Below are 24,688 nucleotides of genomic sequence, written 5' to 3'. Positions count from 1 at the left end.
AAAGCTGTGTCTCCCTGTCTTTGTCTTGGCTGAGAGGAAAGCTTCTCATCTTATTCTGTCTCCATTCTTCCATCCTCAGAGCCCAAATGCCTTTATATATATATACACATACATATATATACATATACATATATATATGTATATGTATATATATGTATGTATATATATGTATATATATACATGTATATATATGTATGTATATATATGTATGTATATAATGTGTATATATATATATATATAATTTTTTTAAATTTATGTCCAAGTTAGTTGGCATATAGTACAACAATGATTTGAGGAGTAGATTTCTTAATGTCCCTACCCATTTAGCCCATCGTCCCCTCACAACCTATCCAGCAACCTTCTGCTCCCTATATTTAAGAGTCTCTCATGTTTTGTCCCCCTCCCTGTTTTTGTATTATTTTTGCTTCCCTTCCCCTATGTGCATCTGTTTTGTATATATTAAAGTCTTCATATGAGTGAAGTCATATGATATTTGTCTTTCTCTAATTCAATTAGCATAATACCCTCTAGTTCCATCCATGTAGTTGCAAATGGCAAGATTTCATTCTTTTTGATTGCCGACTACTACTCCATTGTATATATATGCCACATCTTCTTTATCCATTCATCTGTTGATGGACACTTGGGCTCTTGCCATACTTTGGCTATTGTCAGTAGCACTGCTATAAACATTGCGGTGCATGTGCCCCTTCGAAACAGCACACCTGTGTCCTTTGGATAAATACCTAATAGTTCAATTGCTGGGTCATAGGGTAATTCTATTTTTAATTTTTTGAGGAACCTCCATACTGTTTTCCATAGTGGCTGTACCAGTTTGCATTCCCACCAGCAGTGCCAAAGAGATCCTCTTTCTCTGCATCCTCGCCAACATCTGTTATTGCCTGAGTTGTTAATGTTACCCACTCTGACAGGTGTGAGGTGGTATCTCATTGTGGTTTTAATTTCTATTTCCCTGATGATGAGTGAAGTTGAGCATCTTTTCATGTGTCAGTTGGCCATCTGGATGTCTTCTTTGGAGAAGTGTCTATTCATGTCTTTTGCCCATTTCTTCACTGGATTATTTGTTTTTTGGGTGTTGAGTTTCATAAGTTCTTTATTGATTTTGAATACTAACCCTTTATCTGATATGTCGTTTGCAAATATATTCTCCCATTCTGTCAGTTGCCTTTTAGTTTTGCTGATTGTTTCCTTCACTGTGCAGAAGCTTTTTATTTTGATGAGGTCCCCGTAGTTCATTTTTGCTTTTGTTTCCCTTGCCTCCGGAGATGTGTTGAGTAAGAAGTTGCTGCGGCAGAGGTCAAAGAGGTTTTTGCCACTTTCTCCTCCAGGATTTTGATGGCTTCCTGTCTTATGTTTAGGTCTTTCATCCATTTTGGGTTTATTTTTGTGTATGGTTTAAGAAAGTGGTCCAGGTTCATTTTTCTGCATGTTGCTGTCCAGTTTTCCCAGCACCACTTGCTGAAGAGACTGTCTTTATTCCACTGGATATTCTTTCCTGCTTTGTCCAAGATTATTAGTTGGCCATACGTTTGTGGGTCCATTTCTGGGTTCTCTATTCTGTTCCATTGATCTGATTGTCTGTTTTTTGTGCCACCAAATGCCTTTTTATTCAATGTAATAACAAGCTCCCTAGAGACAGAAACTCTGTGTCCTGTTTGCATTTAGTCCCTAACTCAAAGCTCAGGGCCTGTGGACAGGAGACATACTTGATATGTTATTTGTTTATTAATAAGAATCATTCTCCCTTCTCAACCATCAGCAAAGGGTTTTACCCAGATTCGTCTAAACACATAGACATCTGCCTCAGCCAACACAGAAGGAAGCCAACATAGAAACAAAGCTTTTTTTTAACAGCTGTATACCAATCAACCATAATAAAGATTATTACTTGATCTTCAGGGAAAAACTTGTGATGTCATCATCGATTGCTGACAATTGCTGACACCAGTAGAACTCCCAGAGGAGAGTCTTGCCCTGGCTCTGAAACTTCTGTAGGGGTTCAGACATCACAAGCAGTCCTTCTCATGACTCCAGAGCCCCTTAAAATTGACCTGACGGAGGAGCCAACCACATTTGAAAGCCACTGTATTGGCACGTGAAAAAACCAGCATGTTGGCTACACTATAACAATCTTAGTTTAGCTTTTTCAAGAGTCAAACTAGTCAAACTATGACTAGTTTAGTAAGATTAATCCTCGTGACCTATAATAGTAACAATCGAGGCAGACGTGTTGGGCACTTAGTTAGAGACAGGCATTGTGCTAAGCACTTTACCTAATCTCAGCCTGATAACAATTGATCGGTGTTGGAATTATTAATGAATCCCATTTTACAGGAGAAAGTGAGGAAACTGACTTATGTAACTTGCCCATGGCTAAAAAGCCATTAAAGGTGGTAGAATCAGGCCATCGATCCAGTTTGACTTCAGAGCTCTCACATTTCCTCTGTGCCACTTATAAAATTATCTGATCTTGAGGAAAAAATAATTGGTATCTCTTTGCTTCACGAAACACAGTTGACCCTTGAACATCATGGGGGTTGGGGCACTGACTCCCACACAGTCAAAAATCGGTGTATAAATTTTGGTTCCTCCTTTGAGGCACCTAGGTGGCTCAGTCAGTTAAGCATCCCACTCTTGACTTTGGCTCAGCTTATGATCTCACGGGTTCCTGAGTTCAAGCCCCACATCAGGCTCCTTGCACTGACAGTGCAGAGCCTACTTGGGATTCTCCTTCTCTCCTCTCTCTGCCCCTCCAGTATACACAGTCTCCCTTAAAATAAATAAATAAACTTTAAAACAAATTTTTTGGCTGCCCTAGAACATAACTACTAATAGCCTACTATTGACCAGAAGCCTTACTGATAACATAAATCGATTAACACATATCTTGTATGTTGTATGTATTATATACTATATCCTTACACTAAAGCAAGCTAAAGAAAAGAAAATATTAAGAAAATCGTAAGTACTGTACTATAAAATACCTATGTATAAATGGAGCCATGCAGTTCAAACCTATGTTGTTCAAGGGTCAACTACATTTCCAAGTTTGAGAATTTGGCCGGATAAGAAAGTCAGACATTTAGTCTTACCAAGGACATTGTACTTGACCACGCTGAAACATCCAGAAATATCAGTTTGACCCTAGTCGTATACAATTTGAAGCTAGTGTTTGAAAATTAAAATGATTTATTGATCCAGAGTTCAGGGTCGTTGTATCCTTGTGTATGAGGCAGAAACCACTTTATATTCTAACGCAAACTCCCTTGACATTCAAGCACTTACATACAGTGAACATCACACCAAACTGTAATCACCTAGAAAGCTGGCTGACCCTAAACTGACTAGCTTTTATCAAGCCATTTGAAACTGAAATAACGGTACAATCTGAGCCTTGATTCCAGACTAGGAAAGGTAAACACATTGTTCACATTCAAAAAGGCATTTGGCTCCTGACCTATAGTAGGCATGAATTGTGGATGGATGGATGAGGAGAGATAGAAGGAATGCATGAGGGAGATGGATCCTCAAAACGTAGACTTAGTTAGCAAGCATTCTACATACCACTCCTAAATGACATGATCTGAGCACAAACATTGTTTTAGCTTTGGTAACTCATATTCGTACTGATAATCCTGAAATTAGGACACAGTGAGGCCCAATGCATATAAAGAGCTTTGCTGATAAAAGAGGAAAGGTCCCACATTTTCTTCTTCTTTAAGTCTTTGAAATCAAATCCAACCTCTTGTGCAGAAAACTCAGGTGTGATGGTGAGTGTGCCTGTGTCGGTTATCTTGCTGCTAGAAAAGCTACCCTCAGTGCCTTTCGTGTACTGCGGTGAATGGGGAGTTTTAACCAACAGCTTTGCTGAAGCTCGTAGCTTCCTTAATAACACAGACAATAACAACACTGTTGAGCATCCAGTAGCTGCCCATTTTATAGATGAGAAGACTGAACCTCACTGCACTGACTGGTCCGGGCCACACAGTCTAAAGAGAGACGGATTCAAAGCCGTGTCTAACTCCAACAACCAGATTCCTTCAGCTAGTCCAGGCTGCCTCTTTCAGTGCTGCCAAAGATTTAAGGAGGCTGGATCTAAAGGTTTGGCAGGAAAGTAACAATTCTTCATGAATAATGATGAGAGAGAAACATGCACAACTGAGTTATTATGGTGGCAGGATTAGAGTTCAATATTTACTTTCCTTTATTTACTATTCTGTGGAAACGACAGAGTGCTGTTTCTGTATCACTGAGTAACCTATTCCAATTAATTCACGAGTTCCTGCAACTTTTCCATTTCATTACATTGCACCCTAACGTTGCATCATAATAACAACCACTGTTTGCCTGAATCATGCCTTAGTCTGCAGAAGCATTAATTGAGGAGTTCCTGGGTGGCACCTTTTAAATTTTCTTGAGCAAGCCTCTTTGATAACATGCCGATTTCAGGGACATTGAATCACCACACTTCGCTCTTACATAATTTAACATAAAGAACATTATCAGTATGCACAGCGCTTAGAGGAAACTATAAACTCAACCGTAGCATGTGCTGTCTGCGGTTTTACCAAAGTATAGTGGCTAAGATTTAGATTCAAGCCGAAGATGTGATGGATGCTAATGCTGTTCACTTTTAGCACTTGAGGAAGGTTGGCTTCCATAAAGCGTAAAATGAAGGTGGGGCATTCAAACTAAGATGTGAAAACTACCTGCTCCCAGAAGTATTCATTTTAGTTACAATTCTCCAGAATACTTCCTCACCAGTATCCCAGAGTTTGTTGGGTCCTAAAGAGGTGGAAGGTGGAGATAGGCTCTCCAGAGGGAGTTCCGGAATGGGGCTAATTGTCACAATGGCTGGCATTAAGCAGGTAGAGAGGTGCCCCATATCCTGCAATGTGCCAAAACGAGGGTTGTCCCCACTTCCTATCCACCAGTGGCAACAGCCCCTCCAGTGAACAACACTGGAGGACCCCAACGAGGCCCTCTCACACGGGATGATGGAACATGTAAGCTGCACCTCAGCACCCAGTAACTGTAGTCCCTCTACAGCAGTGAAAGACGATCACATAACCCAAGGGTTAGACTCGGAAAAAGAGTAAAACACCAAGAGACCGTTTTAAATGCAACATGATTATCACTTTTTTTTATTTGCTTCTTTAGGAGAATGTTGAAGATGGCCGAGCGAGTATCTATCAATCTGTCATCAGCAACACCAGCAAGGAAATGTCCTGTTTCAGTGACTTTCCGATGCCTGAAGACTTTCCAAACTTCCTGCACAATTCTAAGCTCCTGGAATATTTCAGGATTTTTGCCAGAGAGTTTGATCTTCTAAAATATATTCAGTTCCAGGTATTGTATTTTGGGGGGAATGGTTTTCTCCACATGGGTTGAGCTCACATTTAAATAGAGAAGTTACTCTGGTAATTGAGAAAAAGTGAAGAAAACAAAACATTTCAATCCAATTCTTTGCTGAAAGATAAGAGCAAGATAGAAAGCCCAAAAGGTAGTGTCACTAACCCCGATATTATAGATTACATGCACATTAGCAGAAGAGGAAAATCACCTGTTAAAACTAAGGATTTGAATAATGATGATATTGACCATGAAACTGCACTTAAGCTAATATCTATAACCCCTGCAGACTCTTAGCCTCATTTCCCTTGAAAGAATAGAAGAAGAAAATCAAACTGCTATTTCATTTTTGGATCTTCTCTGTAGAAATGGAATTGCTGAGAAATACGTAAGAAATAAACTCACAGCTCTCCATTTCATAAGCCTGTAGAAACTATTTTTGGTCTTTTTTTTGGTGGGGGGGGAGGCATGGCACATTCTCTGGCAACATAAGGCTTGTTGGATCATTTTTAGATACAATTAGAACCACCTTTCCTGTGCTCCCTCAAAAACAAATAATCAACAAGAACAATATTCTCACTATACATGCTGGATTTTTATCAATAACCTACACTCTGAAAACTAGTAACTGTGCTTAGGAAATAAAATTAAATTATACCTCTGGATAAATAACTGTGAGTGAGCTTATTTTCTTGTAACACAAGAAAAAAAATCTCATTTTCTCAGTAACTTCATTTTTGTTCCAGGTTTGCATTCTATTAATTTATAGTAGCTGATTGTGGTGGAAATCTATATTTGTAACTACCATGAAAATGTATCTGATGTAGTTTTCCCCAATGCCTGGTAGAACCATCCTATGAATAACAGATTTTTTTGTACCAGAAGCTTTAATAGGTCTTTGCCCATTTGACTATCAATTTATTTAACAGATATATTGTCCTCTTATGATATCGTTTGTGTTATGTGTTCTTTGAAAGGTCACGTTAAAGTTGCAAGGGAGCTGTTTCTTTTGTTTATTGCATTACTGCTGTTGGATTCCTGGAGATTAGAGAGGGGTTAGGAACACTCATTTCCATTATTAGTCTCTTGGTACAAGTCATAAGATATTAGGGCTCCACTCAATCTATAAAAGCTCTGTTGCATTTCTAATAGCCTCCTGAGTTGCACTGAAGGTGCTAGTTCCCAAAGCACATTTTTAGTAGCAATAACCCACAGTGCTTTAGCTAATATACTACCCTAAACTGCAAATCTGAAATCTTTTCTCATAGCCAACAATGCCCAGACATTTTATAATACGTTCGCAAACTTTATACTAATAGTCTATATATTTTCTTAATTGGCACAGCTTCAAAAATTGCCAACCCAGCATTTTTTTAAATATCTGAAAATTTGAAAAGCAGGTGTATGGGACTCAAATACTTGTAAGCAAGAGAAGCATGCCAGGACTCTAGAAGTAAGAAAAACTTTGTTTCCACTTGACATTGTTTCTTAAACACCAAAGATGTATAACCTTTATGTGCATTTACAAATTCATAGACCTCCAGTGAGCTACATTAAAAAAAAAAAAAAAATTAATGGGGGTGACTGAGTGGCTCAGTCGGGTTAAGCATCTGACTCTTGATTTCAGCTCAGGTCATGATCTCATGGCCTGTAAGTTCAAGCCCCACATCAGGCTCTGTGCCGACAGTGCAGAACCTGCTAGGGATTCTCTCTCTCTCTGAAATATAGTTCATGATCTCATTTGGATGAAATAATTTTTGAGAGATAATAAATCTTATCAAAAATAAACTTAAAAAAAGGATTTCCTATTAAAAAATTAATGAACATAAATTATTTCATCCAAATGAGATCATGAACTATATTGCTAACATGATGTACTCTGTTTTAAAAATAATTAATATGAACAGCTACCATTCACGGGATGCTGACAATGTGCCAGGCACGATGCAAAGTGCTTCACACGAGATGTCTTCTCTAGCACAGATTCTGCACAGAGGTGGACACATAAAAGTTTCTTAATCAATACTGACTGTGCGATCACTTGAATAATAAACATGTGTTTTGTATCTTGCCCAGAACTTGTCTGTCTCTCTCAAGTCCTTATTCAGTCCTTAACAGACAGGTTCTCACTGCTGAGTCAGGCCTCTTGCACAAAGTACCATATCCTTGGTAGCTCCCTGCCAAATAAGAATGAGAAGGGGACGCTTCGCCGTCTCTGTCTTCAGTGAGTTGAAATGGATTTGAATGGAACCGAGATGGAGTCTACCCATCCCCACTCCCAGGGTACTACTGAATGAAGCCCCTGTTATGCCAGAGGAACGCTCAATGATGCCTTCTCTGTGTTCGTTCAAGACAACCGTCCTCAGTGTGAGAAAACACCCAGATTTCTCATCCTCTGGCCAATGGGAGGTTGTTACTGAGAGCAACGGCAAGAAGCAAAGCGCTGTCTTTGACGCGGTTATGGTTTGCAGTGGCCATCACATCCTCCCTCACATCCCACTGGACTCCTTTCCAGGTGAGGCCTGCGGGGATTCCCAGCTTTTTGGAGTAGGTCTTGCTGGGGAGGAAACATTTTCCTCGACCCTTCCACATTCTTTTGGCTAGTCTCCGAGTTAAATTGGCAAGACAGACTAAGAGGAAAAAGTTTAATTTAATTATGCATATAGAGACTCCGTAAGAATATGAGGCCCACGGGAAGGCAGTCAGGCAATTGAGGCTTGTGTGCCATTCTGAGCTAAAGAGCAGGGGGCACGGGTTAAGGACTTCAAAGGGAAGGAAGTCAGTTCACAGGAAGGTGAAGAAGCCTTCTGTTTGATGGCCCATCCGGAAACAATGGGACACAGAGAGGAAGTTTAACAAACAGACTTTGCTAAGTTCCTCCCTGTCTACCTCCCCTAGTTCATATTATACTGTAGTTATCGACAGTGACAGCTCCCTCCCAGGAGCAGGTCCTCTGTCTAAATTCTTTTAGGCAGTTGGGGGAAGTCAAAGGTTTTTCTGTTTTAAGGAGCCTTCTGTGCCTTAAAAATTACTAGCTTAAAATAATTCACATGCCAAGGAGGCTCATTTCGAGGTGACGAATTTGGCTGCCCTACAGCGTCCAGGTATTTTATACGCAGATTGGATTGACAGGCAAAACTAGCTACTGCAACGGGACATAATATTAAGATCTGGATAGAGCCAGAAAGATGAAAAGCTCCACACACCATCTTTGTTCCCATTGACCTCTTTGGGTCTTCATGACACAGGGACTTCGGCCAACTTCCTCCAAAGTCACTAAATCTTCCCTGGGATTTCAGAGAACTTTCACCCAAATTGGTTCTCCATTGGCAAGGCCCTTATATCCATGTGCCTACCTTGGCCTTTATCTAGCCTACCAAGCCCTGTGACTCTGTTATATCCTTGGAGACTTTTCCTCAGAGCCATGCCTACAGACAGGGATATTGAGGAGATTTCCTGGCAATAAGTGCTCCTACAGGACACTGATGGACACAGAGAGAGTGAAGGAGAGGGATGTAGCCAATGGAACCCCACATCCATCTCTCCTGGTACCTCACAGGCCCTTCTCTCAGAGAGCATACTTCCTTCTCAAGGCCCTCAGGGGAATGTCTAATACAGTGGTTCACAGTCCAGACCTCACACTCAAACCACCTGTGGAGTTTCTAACATCCTAATGACCCCCAAAAGTTCAAATGATATAAGGTAGGCCTAGATCAATTAAGGGTTGCTCAAGTGATTTTAATATACAGCCAGGCATGAGATCTTCTACCCCAAAGCAAACAGAATCACCTGGTGGGCTTTTAAAACCACAACTTGCTAGGCTCCACCTCTGGTATTTCCAACTCAGTAGATAAGGTGTCATGAGGCTGAGAATTTGCATTTCCAACAAGTTTCCAGGTTCCAGCTAATGACGCTGGCCAAAGGACCACACTTTGAAAACTAATGATCTAAAGGTTCTTTCAAGCAACCCACGATCAAAGACAGATACTTTAATAAAGTCATATTTTCCTGGGAAAGACAGAGAGAGGCTTGTCTTCAAAAAGGTTTGTCCAGTGAGCTACTGACTTACCACAATGTAGGAAGCATCCTTCAATTTCTAGGTGCCTGTTTTTAGTTTATTTTCGTTTTTGTTTGCTTTTGCAAAATAAGAATGATAAATATTATTCTAATTATTACACAACTACAATAATAGCACTTCATAATATGTCAAATAACATTTAAAAGAATACATGTGTTAAGTGGTATTAAAGTATCACTATACAATCCAAAATAGGATAGGGATGGCTCAGTCGATTGAGCGTCTGACTCTGACTCAGGTCATGATCTCACTGTTCATGGATTTGAGCCCTGCATCAGACTGCACTGACAGTGCGAAGCCTGCTTGGGATTCTCTGTCACCCTCTCTCTGCCCCTACCCTGCTCTCTCTTTCTCCCTCTCTCCCTCTCAAAAATAAAAAAATAAACTTAAAAAAAATAGGATAATGGGTAGTGAGAAGACAGCATCTGACTCTGCTGTATTCATTGAAGCCATTTGTTTATTCTCTAATAAATATATAAGCTGCAGCCTCTGAAATCAGCTCTTTTGGTCCTGTGCCATATGCTAGCATTTCTTGTATACTTAATTCTTTGAGTCTGCCAATCGGTCTTGCCATTGCAACCCCCCTAAGAGGGGAAGAGGTAAAATAAATAACTGACCCCAGAAAAGAAAAGCTGAAAATGCACTTTTACTGAAATGTACGTGGTTCATGGATTTCTCTCTTCTTCCCCTGAAGGTATTGAGAAGTTCAAAGGCCAGTATTTCCATAGCCGCCAGTACAAGCACCCAGAGGGATTTGAGGGGAAACACATCCTGGTGATTGGACTAGGAAACTCGGCCTCAGATATTGCCGTTGAGCTGAGTAAGAAGGCTGCTCAGGTGGGATGCTCTCTGCTTATCTTGTACCATGGAGGAAGGGAGGAGGGACATATTGGGAAACCCCAGCCACATAACCAAAAAGCTCCATTACTCACTGATTAGTTGGTTAGTTGGTTCCTACAGTGCGGTATCATAAAAAAAAAAAAAAAAACCTGGTAGTCAGGAAGCCAAGGTTTACCTCCCAGCCCTGCCATTAATCAGCCATGTAACCCAGAGTAAGTCTTCTTCTCTGAGCCATATATGTGATATATCACCTACACAGTAGATTCCTCCCACAAGGGACAATGCCCTGATTTCAACAGCATTCCGTTTTGCTTACCAGGTTTTTATCAGCACCAGACATGGTTCCTGGGTCATGAGCCGTATCTCCGAAGATGGCTATCCCTGGGACATGGTGTTGCACACCCGGTTTATTTCCATGTTCCGAAATGTCCTGTCACGATTCAAAATAATTCGAAAATGGATGATGGAACAGCAGATGAATCGGTGGTTCGACCATGCAAATTATGGCCTTCAGCCTCAAAACAAGTAAAGGCATTTTGCTTTTTCATGTTATACTCATTGATAAAGCAAGGGTGTTAGAGGTGCCTCTTGGTAAAGAGCCAAATTGCTAACACGGCATTTCAAACTACAACCTGACAGTATGGGTATTATAGACATGCCAGGATTTGAATTCCAAATTTGTGCTGCATACCTTTTAAAAAGTAAATACTTAAAGAGATGAAATAGAAAATATTATGAACTTTTTTATGGCTGAGTAATATTCCGTTGTGTACGTACACCACATCTTTTGTATCCATTCATCTGTCAATGGACAATTAGGTTGCTTCCATATTTTGGCTATTGTGAATAATACTGCAATGAACATTGGGTGCATATATTTTTTTTCAAATTAGTGTTTTCATTTTCTTTGGGTAAATACCCAGTAGTGGAATTACTGGATCACATGGTAATTTTATTTTTAATTTTTTGAGGAAATTCCATACTGTTTTCCACCATGGCTGCACCAATTTGCATTCCCACCAACACTGTACTAGGGTTCCTTTTTCTCCACATTCTCGCCAACACTTAGTATTTCTTGTGCTTTTTATTTTAGTCATTCTGACAGGTATAAAATGATACCTCACTGAGGTTCTAATTTGTCTTATGATCAGTGATGTTGAGCATCTTTTCATGCAGCTGTTGGCCATCTATGTCTTTTTTTGGAAAAACATCTTTTCGGGTCTTCTGCCAATTTTTAATTGGATTACTCGGCCATAAAAAAGAATGAAATCTTGGCATTTGCAACAGCATGGATGGACCTAGAGACTATAATGCTAAATGAAATAAGTTAGTCAGAGAAAGAAAAATACCATACGATTTCACCCAGGTGTGGAATTTAAGAAATAAAAACCAAAAAAAAAAAAAAAAAAATAGACTCTTGAATACAGAGAACAACTGGTGGTTGCCAGAGGGGAGGTGAGTGGTGGGATGGATGTAATAGACCAAAGAGATTAAGAGTACACTTATCTTGATGAGCACTGAGAAATGTGTACAATTGTTGAATCGCTATATTACACATCTGAAACTAATATAACACTGTATGTTAATTATACTTGGATAATAAATTAAAAAAAGAAAAGGAAATATTAAGAGCTGCTTCAGAAAGCAGAACTAGGATCATGGGAAGAACTTCCTAATACCCAGAGCTGTCCAACATTGGAAAAGGCTGCTTTTGTTGTTGTTGTTGTTGTTTGTTGGCTTTTGTTTGATTGGTTGGTTTGGTCTGAACCACAGACATTTATTTCTCATAGTACTGGAGGCTGGGAAGTCTAAGATCAAGGTGCCAGCAGATTCGGTTTCTGGTGAGAGCATTCTTCCTGTCTGGCAGACAGCTGCCTCCTCACTGTGTGCTCAAGTGAGGGGGAGAGAAAGAGAGCTGGTTATTTAATGCCTCTTCTTATGAGGTCTCTAATCCTATTGGATCAGGGCCCCACCCTTATGATCTCATTTTACCTTAATTACCTTTTTTTTTTCTTTTTTTGTTTTCAGGAGTAAACTTTAGTGATTCACCTCTTACATGTAACACCCAGTGCTCATCCCAACAAGTGCCCTCCTTAATGCCCATCTCCCATTGAGCCCATCCTCCCACCCACCCACCGCTCCTACAGCAATCCTCCCTTTGGTCTCTGTATCTAAGAGTCTCTCATGGTTTGCCTCCCTCTCTGTTTTTATCTTTTCTTTCCCTTCCCCTATGTTCATCTATTTTCTTTCTTAAATTCCGCATATAAGTAAAATCATATGATATTTTTCCTTCTCTGGCTGACTTATTTCACTTAGCATAATACATTCTAGTTCCATCCACATTGTTGCAAATGGCAAGATTTCATTCTTTCTGATTGTTGAGTAATATTCCATTCTGTATATATACCACATCTTCCTTATCCATTCATAAGTCAATGGACATTTGGGCTCCTTCCATAATTTGGCTATTGTTGATAGCACTGCTATAAACATTGTGGTGCATGTGCCCCTTTGAATCAATGTTTTTGTATCCTTTGGATAAATACCTAGCAGTTCAATCGTTGGATCATAGGGTAGTTCTATTTTTAATCTTTTGAGGAACCTCCAAAACAAAACAAATCTTTTGTTTTCCAGAGTGGCTGCACCAGTTTGCATTCCCACCAGCAGTGCAAAAGGGTTCCTCTTTCTCCACATCCTTGGCAACATCTGTCGTTTCCTGAGTTGTTAATTTTAGCCATTCTGACAGGTGTGAGGTGGTATCTCATCATGGTTTTGATTTGTATTTCTCTGATGATGAGTGATGTTGAACATCTTCTCATGTGTTTGTTAGCCATTTGGATGTCTTCTTTGGAAAAGTATCTGTGCCTTCTGCCCATTTCTTCACTGGATTATTTGGTTTTTTGGCTGTTAAGTTTGATAAGTTCTTTGTAGATTTTGGATACTAACACTTTATCCGATATGTCATTTGCAAATATCTTCTCCCATCCCATCAGTTGCCTTGGAAAAGGCTTCTCTAAGAGATTGTGACCTTCCTTTCAGAAGGGTGTAGTGGGACATGTGTCCCAAATTCTCCATGTGAACTAATGCTTTGCTAACTCTGTACACCATAAGGGTTCTTCCTATGAGTGGCTTTTGAGAACATATTCACTATCTCTTTGCCAAAAAATAAATCTCTACTGAGCTCGAAGTTATGTATCGCTGATCTTATAAACACAAGCAAACATTATGAATGTTTGTTTTTCTTTAGTGATAGCGGGCTCCTTCCCTTTAAAAAAAATACAAAAACAGAGGGTGCCTGGGTGGTTCTGTTGGTTAAGCATCCAATTCTTTTTTTTTTTTTTTAAGTTTATTTATTTGAGAGAGACAGAGAGAGAGTATAAGAAGGGGAGGGGCAAGTAGGGAGGGGGACAGAGCATATGCTGTGCTAACAGCAGAGAGCCTGCCATGGGGCTCGAACTCACAACCGACTGAGTCACCCAGGTGCCCCACATCCAGCTCTTGATCTCAGCTCTGATTTTAATCTCAGGGTTGTGAGTTCGAGCCCTGCATTAGGCTCCATGCTGGGTGTGAAGCTTACGTAAAAATATATACATATACACAAAACACAAGAGCTTCGGAATCTTTTAACAAACACCATATGACTGCTCAGCTCTGATATCTAATACATGTAGCATGTATTTTCTTATATTAAAAAAATGTTTCTCAAATCTACAAAAAGGAATTCCGGAAATACAACCAGACTTTATCACCCATGCTATCACATACAGAGACTCTGTGGATATTTGGGATGAACAAATATTCCCAAACTTCAGTTTATACATTAATTGCAATACTAATCCCTTAATAAAGTTTCAAAACGAATGGGGATTTAACTAAATTCTCCTTTCTTACTTTATGATCAGATAGAGATTAAATGGAGCAGCATGATAATTAAAGGCAGATAACATAAAACAATAGTGAAAATATCAATGGGATAATCATGACTGGAATATTCAGGGACTGACCCTGGTATTTTGGTTAAGTCCTTGGGAATGCCTCCTCTTTTGAAATGCCTTTTACCCACATCACTTACATGCCTTCCCTTCTTTGTTGAGGGAGAGATTTGTGATATAAGAATAAAGTCATCAAGATAGTAAGGTCCGGGGTAGACCAACTAGTTAAGTTAGAAAGATTTATGGATAGGGGCACCTGGGTGGCCCAGTCAGTTGAGCGTCTCACTCTTGATTTTGGCTCAGATGGTGATCTCACAGTTGTGAGATCCAAACCCACATAGGGTTCTGTGCCGGGTGTGGCGCCTGCTTCAGATTCTTTCACTTCCTCTCCCTCTGCCCCTCCCCCTCCTCTCTCTCTCTCTTTAAAAAAAAAAAGAAAGAAAGAAAGAAAGTTTTGTGGATATTTGAGAAACCTCATTCAAAGAGCCCAACCCCATAAAATATCAAGAGAGTTCCAGGACTCCTTATTAAATGTTCCTTCTAAGTATTTTCTTCTGGGTGTTTCAGACATCTCATGAAAGAACCTGTAGTAAATGATGATCTTCCAAGTCGTATACTCTATGGAGCCATCAAGGTGAAATCAAGAGTGATAGAGCTCACAGAAACTTCCGCCATCTTTGAAGATGGAACAGTGGAGGAGGATATTGATGTCATTGTCTTTGCAACGGGATATACTTTCTCTTTTCCCTTCCTGGAAGAGTCGGTTGTTAAAGTAAAGGATAATACGGTCTCACTGTATAAGTACATGTTCCCTCCTCACCTGGAGAAGTCAACTCTGGCATGCATTGGTTTCATCCAGCCCCTAGGCTCCATTTTCCCAACTGTTGAACTTCAAGCTCGTTGGGCAACCAGAGTTTTCAAAGGTACGTGAGGGGCCAAATGAGGGGCTAAGGGTTTTACACCTGATGGAGCTTGCTCAATAGTAAGTTTAGACACAGAGGTTGCCAGTAAGAATGTGGCCAAACTTGGGCTGCTCTCGTGAGATTAACATCCTAAAAAGTTAGTGGAGAATTTTCAAAGTAGCAAATACAGAGATAAAATAATACTAAATATCTGCAATCATCCTTTTAAAATATTAGAAAGTTCATAGAATTTCAATTGTCATAAAGCTAAGTACATACTATCCTTTCCTGGAATCATGAGAGAATAGTTGAGAAAAAAAAGATCTATGACTCCCAGTTTTACCTAGATGATGTTTATAAATTCCTCTGAATACATGCAAATCCAGAGACCCAGGGCCTTTCTGCATTAACTCCAAATTAACCCTTAGTATGTTTTTGTTAATTTTTTTAATGTTTATTTATTTTTGAGAGAGAGAGTGAGACAGAGTGTGAGCAGGGGAGGGGCAGAGAGAGAGGGAGACACAGAATCTAAAGCAGGCTCCAGGCTCTGAGCTGTCAGCACAGAGCCTGACGTGGGGCTCGAACCACAAACCGTGAGATCATGACCTGAACCGAAGTCAGAAGCTCAACCAACTGAGCCACCCAGGTGCCCCAGCCCTTAATATGTTAAGAAACTCAACCTCATAGGTCCTTACAAAGTCATACAGCTATTGAAAGTTTTCTAAGTATCTGTACAGCCTTTTGCATTCCTCCCTGACCCCAGGGTTCAAATTCAGCTCAACCAAAACTCATTGAATACCTAGCCTTGTGCTGGAACCTGGTGGAATAGAGAGAATTTTTTTTTTTTTTTTTTTGAGAGAGAGAGAGCACACACAAGTGGGGGAGAGGGGCAGTGGGAGAGAGAATCTTAAGCAGGCTCTGTGCTCGGCATGAAGCCCATTGATCCCATGATCCTGGGATCATGACTGAGCCGAAATCAAGAGTCAGATGCTCAATTGACCCACCCAGGCAACACTAGAGAGAAATTTAAACAGATCATTTCCACATACTAAGAAAAATGCTTTGGTAGAAGAATGCATGGAGGGTATAGGAGGAAGAGAAAGGATGCTTAGCAGCAGCAGAGTGGGGTAAAGGAGGGCATGTGGTCAAGGAAAACTTCCTAGATGACCAGGTTTCTCAGGTGCAGAAAAGGGAATCACTTGAGCCAAAGCACAGAGGCATGATGGATGTGGAGAATTACAAGCTGTCTGTTGTTCCCAGAACCTGACCCATGAGGCAGAGAGGGGTGAGAGATTATTCTTTCTGGAGAAGGGGCCAGGACACAGGAGCCTTTGTAAGGCATGCTAAGAAGGTTACAATACAAAACTTAGGTCAGCGCTTTCCAAATCTGGCTACACATAAAAATCATCTGGTGGACCCTTAGGGACCCTGATTAAGTCTGGCTTGAGGACCTAGAATCTCCATTTTAGAAAGCTTTGCAGCCAGAGGACCCAATGAGAGGTTATAAGCAAAGAAGAGACATTATCAGATTTACCTTTTCAATAGATTAGTTCAGCATTAGTGTGGAACATAGATTTGAAAGGAGAAAAGAATGAGGTCTTGGAGACCAGTGAGAAGGCTGGTCTGCAAGTCTCTACTGAAACACGATGCAGCTGAGCCAGGCAGAGAGAAAGTAGTGAAGGTGATAGAAATGTGGGAAATAATTAGGGATAAAATCCGCAGGACATAATGATCAGCTGAATGTAGAAAATCAGAGAGAGATACAGGAATCACAGATGACTTTCAGATCTCCAGTATGGGAACTGGGGGGACAGCAGGGCTATGAATAGAGAGGACAGAAGAAGAAGAAGGGAAGAGAGAGGACGTGTGGAAGAAGATGTAAGTCTGACCAGGAGGGCTTTAATGACGCGCTTGGTTATGGACTCGTTGACTCTGGTATGTCTGATGACCAGCCATATCCAGGGGAGACTGAGCATTTCAACATGCCCGAGAACACCCGTGGACAGAGATGTAATCACAAGCACGTAGTGATAACTCCTACATCAGTCTACTTTCTCTGTCCCCACTGCTCGACCTTACCTCCACCAGGCTTACTTCAACAGCCTCTTAACTGATCTCGCTGCCACTAAACTCACTTCCCTGGAGCCCATTTTCCAAAATTCGGCAGCTAGGAGGATCTTTCCAAAAGGCAAATCTGATCTTGTCACCACCCACAGAAAATCCTCCCATGGCTTCCTATCACCTTCAGGATACAGCTCAAGCCACCTGGTGTGGCTTCCAGCTCTTCAGGCTCACCTTCCTTCTCCAGCCACTTCTCTTACTCCCTCCACCTCAGAGTTCACACAGTAGCCCATGCTCCCCTTATGGGCAACATCACCTAGAACCCAAGAAGGGCAGCACACCCCAAAGTTCAACAACACAGCAGCCCTGACTGGCATAACAGGGGCCAGAGTTTAATGGTGGGAATCAAGTACTAGATAAAGCAAGGATACTGAACCAAATCCACTACTCAAACCAGCCTTTTATTTCTAGGCTTGTGTACCTTGCCCTCAGAGAAGACGATGATGGCGGACACTATCAAGAGGAATGAAAAAAGAATAGATCTGTAAGAATTTTTTTTCTAATTCTTTACACAGGGCAGTGTTTCTCAAAGTATAGTGATCTGACTACCCACAAGAACCACCTAGCTGTTTCTTAAACATTTCCTGGGTCACAACCCAGACCAACTGAATCAGAACCTCCAGATGAGACTGGAAACCTGTATTTTTATGTTCTCCCTGGGTGATTCTTATACATATTAGTTTAAGAACCAACTACGTAAAGCTACAAGTGTTACCAAATCAGGACATTTTTCCTGGACTTAATTTTATCCGGCTTTGTGTGATGCCTGTGTTCAATTCCATATCTTCTCAGGCTGCCCACTCTCTGTGGTTAGAGAGGAAATTGGATGGGGCAGTGATGGTGACAATGGCCTGAGTGTCTCTGGAAGGATAGCTGGGGGATGTCCTATCAAACTAAATTATAAAAGGAGTTGATGTGAAGCGAAAGTTCCAAGAAGCATACTTTGTGATACAGTAGAATGGGGTTCAGTAGTGATCAAGTACCCTTGGACAGTTGACTTGGGGGTCTCATATATAGGGGTTTTCTCATGGTTAAATTCTAATTAATCTAACATTTACTAAGCATCTATTACGTTCCAGCCACAGTGCCAAGTACTTTCATAATTTAGCAGGCAAATATTAAGTATCTTTTCTGTGCAAGACACTGAGCTCGGCTTTCATCTGCATTCGCTCATGAACCTTTGCAGCAATCTTGATTAATTTGCACTTCCTGGAGAACTGAAGCTACTCACTAAATACCAAGTAATAATCCTGGTTTTAAACCTTGTCACATTCCCAGAACTGCCATGAATTCATGACTATTTCTTTCACGGCCTCCTCTCAATCTGAGATCTGGGCCTTCTAATGAGATAAGCTCACACCTTCCACTGGCGATTTATTCAAAACTCTTTTATTCATTCACTCAGCCCTTCTTTCTTTCAACAGCCCTCGAACACCTACTGTTCTTATGTGACTTATAACATTTTGTGAATCTGCCCTCTCTACGTTCTTCATTAAGGTTTGGAAAGAGTCAGAGTCAGACACTGCAGACCGATTACATCGACTACTTGGACGAGCTCGCTTCAGAGATAGGTGCGAAGCCAGACCTCCTGTCTCTCCTGCTAAAAGATCCCAAACTGGCCGTGAAGCTCTATTTCGGACCCTGCAACTCCTACCAGTACCGGCTCACTGGGCCTGGGCAGTGGAAGGGAGCCAGAAGTGCCATTGTCACTCAGAAAAAGAGGATACTGAAGCCTTTGAAGACACGGGCACTAACAACCTCATCTACTCTCCTAGTTTCCTTCCTGTTGAAAATCCTGGGGCTTCTTGCTATTTCTGTGGCCTTTTTTTTCCAGCTTCAGTTCTAATCTGTCAGAGTAAGGCTTTTGACTTTAGTGTCAGTCAACTCCTCTTTAAAAACAAAAAAGGCTAAAAGAAAAAAATATTAAATCTAGATTCTATGTTTCAGAGCTGATAGGAACAGAGAGGTGGTTGTAGAGAATTAGCAGAATTAGGTCCGTGTAAAACACCAAAATGGCGTCATGAAATTTCTCGGCCATTCCAACCTTTCCTCAAGTTCGCCAGATTCTCCAAAAGGACAAATAACATGGCCATGTACATAGTGCTGCCAGCCCTTACATAACAGAGTTGTGTGGAAATAAATAGAAATGCACAGAATGAAAAGCAGGCCCCATGGCTTAAAACATTGGAAAATTTCAACAGTGAGTACATATCTAATCCCCTGCGTGATGCTCTTAATGGTCCCCTTACCCAGACTGTATTTGGTAACAAAGTCCTTGGGTGTTACGTCATGCTCCATTTGCTTAGTGGGGCATTGCTCAAAAATCCTGGAGATAACAATGAGAGGATAGACTCAAAAAACGATGGCAATGATGTGACAGACTTCTAGCACCTCATGTTGAAAGCTGAGCCAATAGCCACATTTCTGATACTTTGACATAAAACCACTGTAAAAATAAAAATAAACATGCCATAATAGCTATATACATATTTAGTACTTACCATTGACCAGACATTGTGCTAAGTGCACAGTATAGTATTGACTTCATTTAATTCTTGCGATAATTTTGTTAGATGGGTGTGGCTATCATACCCACTTGTCAGATGATGGAACTGAGACTCAGAGCATTTGGGTAACATGCCCAAGACCATACAGCTGGTCTTGTCGTGGAGCTGGGATTTGAACCCAGTTTTGCTTGACTCTAGAACTGCAGATCATAACCTTTCTGCAGAATCTACTTATTGACAAAAGCCCTTATTATTGATCAAGTACTTATTAACAGTTTATTTTCTTTATAATCATATATATGTTGCTTTGGGAGGAACTTAACACAGATAATAGCACTCTTCTTGCAAATATGATCAATTAATTTTTTTTTTTGAGTGAGAGAGAGAGAGAGTACATGAGTGGGGAAGAGGAGTAGAGGAACAAGGGGAGAGAGAATCCTAAGCAAGCTCCACACTTGGCGTGGAGTCCAATGTGGGGCTTGCTCGCACGACTGTGAGATCACGACCTGAGCTGAAATCAAGAGTCAGATATTCAACCAACCAAACTATCCAGGCACCCCCAATTAATTGATTCATAATATTTGGTTTATAGTCCAGCTAGATCTAAAAAGCATTTGAAGGGATTAACAGTGTGAGACACCTATACAAGAACATTTCAAATAGCCACTGACATTTTGAAAAAATAAGCACCAAGGAAGAAGTATACATTCCAAGTAGATGAAAAGCATTATAATGATTGAGCCTTGTATATAGCTCTAACTTTATAATCAAGGCAAAGGCAAAACAATATGTAATCTCCGTCATCTGATGAAAGGAAGCATACCAGTTTTTTAGGAGACACATTTTCTTGGAACTGAAATCTAAAAAAAGACACAAGCAATTCAATGTCAGTAAGCTTTGAGCAACATAATAAACATCCAATTTATCTGTCCACTACAGCCATTCTTTCCATGAAGTGTGCTTTGGGAGATAAACTATGCCCTAAACCCAGACCAAGGCCTTCTGAAGAGGGAAAAGGTCAGAGATTAGAGATTTAGACAAATGTCTCCTCTTACTTTTCCAAAGCCTTCGTGGACACTGTTCTTTATTTGGGCCTGGATTTGTTTCTGAAGTGCCTAGAGCAATGTAATGACAATCGCTATCAGTGGAAGCTTTATTTCTTTAGAGTCCATTGAAATAACACCACCATTTAAATGCAACATTTGTTTTCATTGCTCCTATAAGCAGTTTCCTTTGAAAAAATTGCAGATGGTATGTATACTTCTTGATTAAAAACTGATTATTTTGCTAATTATTAAAGATTATTTGCAAGCCTTTATATCATTAATAATAATAATAATAATAATAGAATTTATCAATCTTGTATAGCAAGAGAAGGTGAACTACTTCCTGTAGGTTAAATCCAGTGTACTACCTATTTCTATAAATAAAGTTTTATTGGAACACAGTCACAACATACATTGACGGTCTGTGGCCGCTTGCAAGCTACAATGGCAGAGTTGAGCAGCTGTGATAGAAACAGTAGGACTCACAAAGCCTAAAATATTTTACTATCTGGCCCTTTACGGAGAAAGTTTGCCAATTTCTTTGTCGTCCCAATTATTTTTCATAACTTGCTTCATTCATCATTACCACTACCAGGGAAGTAACTATGGTTATTACCCTACTTTTACAGTGGAACAAATTGAGAAACAAGTGTCAGGTTGATACTGAATCAGTGGGGAAAATAGCTCCATTAGGACAAAATTATTATTAAATGCATAACCTTGAAAACTCTAGAAAGAGGATGATCTCTTGAAATCTTTCCAAATATTCTGAAATCTTTTTAAAAACATAAATAGTTCATTTCCAGAGTCTGAGATTCACTAAGGAAGACTCATCCAAGTTTATTCTTCTGCCTCTATATACCCTGAAACAGGAAACTATCCCAGACAAACCACCTAGGATAGTTTGTTCCAAACTACAACCCACAGACTATCTCAGGGAGCTTCCAGAAGTGCAGATTCTTGGAGGAGGAAGTAAGATGGCAGAGAAATAGAGGGACCCTAAGCTTGGTTCATCCCTCTAACATAGCTAGATAGTTATCAAAGCATGCTGAACACCCAAGAAATCAATCAGACGTCTGAGAGAACAAAAACTGGTGGTCTATAAGTAGAAAAGCCACCACCTTTCGGAAGGCAGGAAGTGCTGAGCGTTGACTCAGGGGAGATACAACTGTGGGTACACCAGCGGGGAGGGAGCCCTGCTCATGGAGACTACCACAAAGTATTATAAGCAGCAGGGCACAAAATCTGAGTCTTTAGAAGTCCGCTACCATGGGACGTGCCTGACTTAAAGGTACTCGGGTGGCAAAGCAAGGCGGAGTCCCAGGAGTGACAGTATGGACTGAGGATCCCCTGGGTCGCAAGAAGAATGGGTGGCTCCAACATGCTGCACTGTTCCCAGGCACAGGAGCAGGGTCTCTGGCTGAGGGCAGTGAGCCAGGGTGCCAACTTTCTGCTCTACTTCGCTATAAACTCTGAACCACTGCATGATCATGTGATCACTCTCCTAGCACGGGCTGGCAAACACTTGTGCTGTTGCACAAGTATGGCAAGACCCTCCCGCAGAGGAACAGCACCGGTCCAGGCTGCAAAAGTTTCTAAAATTTGGAGTTTTGAAACTCAGTCACACGCCTGCGATTAAAGAAGCTCGGACACAGGCAGGGTGAACGCAGGGTCCTGACAGAAACCAGGGACACAAGAGGGGTGACTGATTGCTATTCTGTGAGGGTTCCCCCAAAGAGGGGGGGGGCACAAACTTTCAGCTCCGGAGCTAAAGAATGTGGCACCACCATATTCATCCCACCCATCAGCGCTGAAAGTCTTCAAGGAGCAAATCAGCACCACCTAGTGGAGGCCTAAGCTACCTACACCAAGCCTCACCCACCCTGTGCCCTGGAGGTGTATTTCCACTGAACAAGACAGCAGGAGAATGAGCCCAGCGTTCCCCTCCCCCAGAAGACCAACACAAACAACTCACTCACACCAAGTCTACTGATCATAGAGTGCTGCAAGCTTTAGCTCTAGGGGAAATAGGATCTCACTTCCTTTTTACTTATATTCTTTATTTTATTTTTTTCACTTACTTTCTTATTCTTTTCTATTCCTTATTTATTATTATTTTAATTTTTATTTATATATATATTTTTAAATTTTTTGTTTGTTTTCATTTCATTTCATTTTATTTATCTATAATAAACAGTGCAGCATGTTGGAGCCACCCATTCTTCTTGTGACCCAGGGGATCCTCAGTCCATACTGTCACTCCTGGGACTCCGCCTTGCTTTTGGGTGGTTGGGGGGGCAATATAGATTGTTTTAAAAAGCAGACCAAAACACAGCCAGGATCTAGTTTTTGGGTTTTTTTAATTTTTTTTCCTTGTTTTTTTCTTTGTTTTTGTGTGTTTGTTTGTTTTGTTTTGTTTTTGTTTTCTTCCCTTATTTTTTTCCTAGACAAAATGATGAGATGGAAAATTCACCCCAAAAGAAAGAACAGGAAATAGATCTCATGTCCAGAGATTTAACCTATACAGATATAAGATGTCTGAACTATGATTTAAAATAATGATTATAAGGATTCACTGGGCTTGAGAAAAGCATAGAAGACACTAGAGAATCCCTCTCTTCAGAGATAAAAGAACTAAAATCTAGTCAGGCTGAAATTAAAAATGCTATAACTGAAAATGCAAACCCATAAGGAGGCCATAAAAATGACGAGGGATAAAACAGAGGAGTGAATCAGTGACATAGAAGATAAAATTATGGAAAATACTGAAGCTGAAAAGAAGAAGAAAATAAAGGTAATGGACCATGAAGGCAGACTTAGGGAACTCGGCAACTTGTTAAGTGGAATAACATTTGTATCATAGGAGTCCCAGAAGATGAAGAGAGAGAAAAGGGGGCAGAAGGTTTATTCAAACAAATTATCACTACAACTTTCCTAATCTGGGAAAGGACACAGACATCAAAATCCAAGAAGCAGAGAGAACTCCCATGAAAGTCAACAAAACCCAACCATCACCAAGGCATATCCTAATCACATTCACGAAATACACAGACAAGGAAAGAATCCTGAAAGCAGCAAGGGAAAATAGTCCTTAACCTACAAGGGAAGACAGATCAGGTTCACTGCAGATCTGTCCACAGAAACTTGGCAGACAAGAAAGGAATGGCAGGAATATTCAATGTGGTGAATGGGAAAAATGTGCAGCCAGTAATTCTTTATCCAGCAAAGCTGTCATTCAGAATAGAGAGAGAGAGAAAGAGTTTCCCAGACAAAAAAAAAAAAAAAGAAAGAAAAGAAAGAAAAAGAAAAAACTAAAGGAGTTTGTGACCACTAAACCAGTCACAAATTTTAAGGGGGACTCTGAGTAGAGGAAAAAAAAACCCAAAAGCAACAAGACTAGTCACTGATTCACCACTGTTGGCAGAGAAAGGACCCATTCCAAGTAAAATATTTGACCTTCAGTAGGCACGGTACCCTCTCCACCTGCCCTTTCAGTACTACTAGTCTGTGTTCTCACAAAAAGAAAAAGAACAACCTCAATGTGAAAGGGACTTAGGGAGTTTCCCACTCTTAGGAATATCAATCAACCAATCAATCAATCACCATCAAGAAAGGCACCTGTGGAGCCTCTTGATGCTTTCTTCTGGGGGAGTGGGAGAGCTGAGGGGTAGGGACTTGTGGCTGTCTTTAATTTTTAGGGAGAAAGAAAAAAATTGCACTGGGTGGGTCTAATTTACTAAAGCTAAGTAAATTCTACACTCTCTTTCAACTCCACTCTGCATCAGAGCAGGGTGGGGGAGGGAGGGTGGGGAGACTTCAGAAGATAATTTAGAAATACAGTGAAGGAGCCAGAAACATCATTCTAGTGCATCCATCAATAGAAGCCAGG

General features: G+C 40.6%; 1 protein-coding gene across 4 annotated transcripts in view; it reads left to right on the top strand.

Moving 5' to 3' along the window:
• Positions 1-21,200, top strand: part of FMO2 (flavin containing dimethylaniline monoxygenase 2) — a 30,493-nt gene extending 9,293 nt beyond the window's left edge. For 3 of the 4 annotated variants that reach the window (XM_019424674.2, XM_019424682.2, XM_019424690.2), the window contains 7 exons: positions 5,182-5,370; positions 7,726-7,888; positions 10,146-10,288; positions 10,611-10,816; positions 14,791-15,146; positions 17,658-17,730; positions 18,744-21,200. In XM_019424674.2, the coding sequence (XP_019280219.1) occupies positions 5,182-5,370; positions 7,726-7,888; positions 10,146-10,288; positions 10,611-10,816; positions 14,791-15,146; positions 17,658-17,730; positions 18,744-19,092 (1,479 nt within the window). In that variant the 3' untranslated portion in view covers positions 19,093-21,200. Of the gene's footprint in view, positions 1-5,181; positions 5,371-7,725; positions 7,889-10,145; positions 10,289-10,610; positions 10,817-14,790; positions 15,147-17,657; positions 17,731-18,038; positions 18,527-18,743 lie in introns of those variants that run through there. The other variant, XM_053909300.1, reaches the window with a different exon arrangement.
• The last annotated feature ends 3,488 nt before the right edge of the window (positions 21,201-24,688 follow it).

This window comes from Panthera pardus, unplaced genomic scaffold (genome assembly GCF_024362965.1).
Source record: "Panthera pardus isolate Hobbes unplaced genomic scaffold, ASM2436296v1 HiC_scaffold_21, whole genome shotgun sequence".
In the NCBI taxonomy this organism is placed as follows: Eukaryota; Metazoa; Chordata; class Mammalia; order Carnivora; family Felidae; genus Panthera; species Panthera pardus.
The sequence above is the reverse complement of the archived record's forward strand: the minus strand, read 5'-3'. Positions and strand labels throughout refer to the sequence as shown.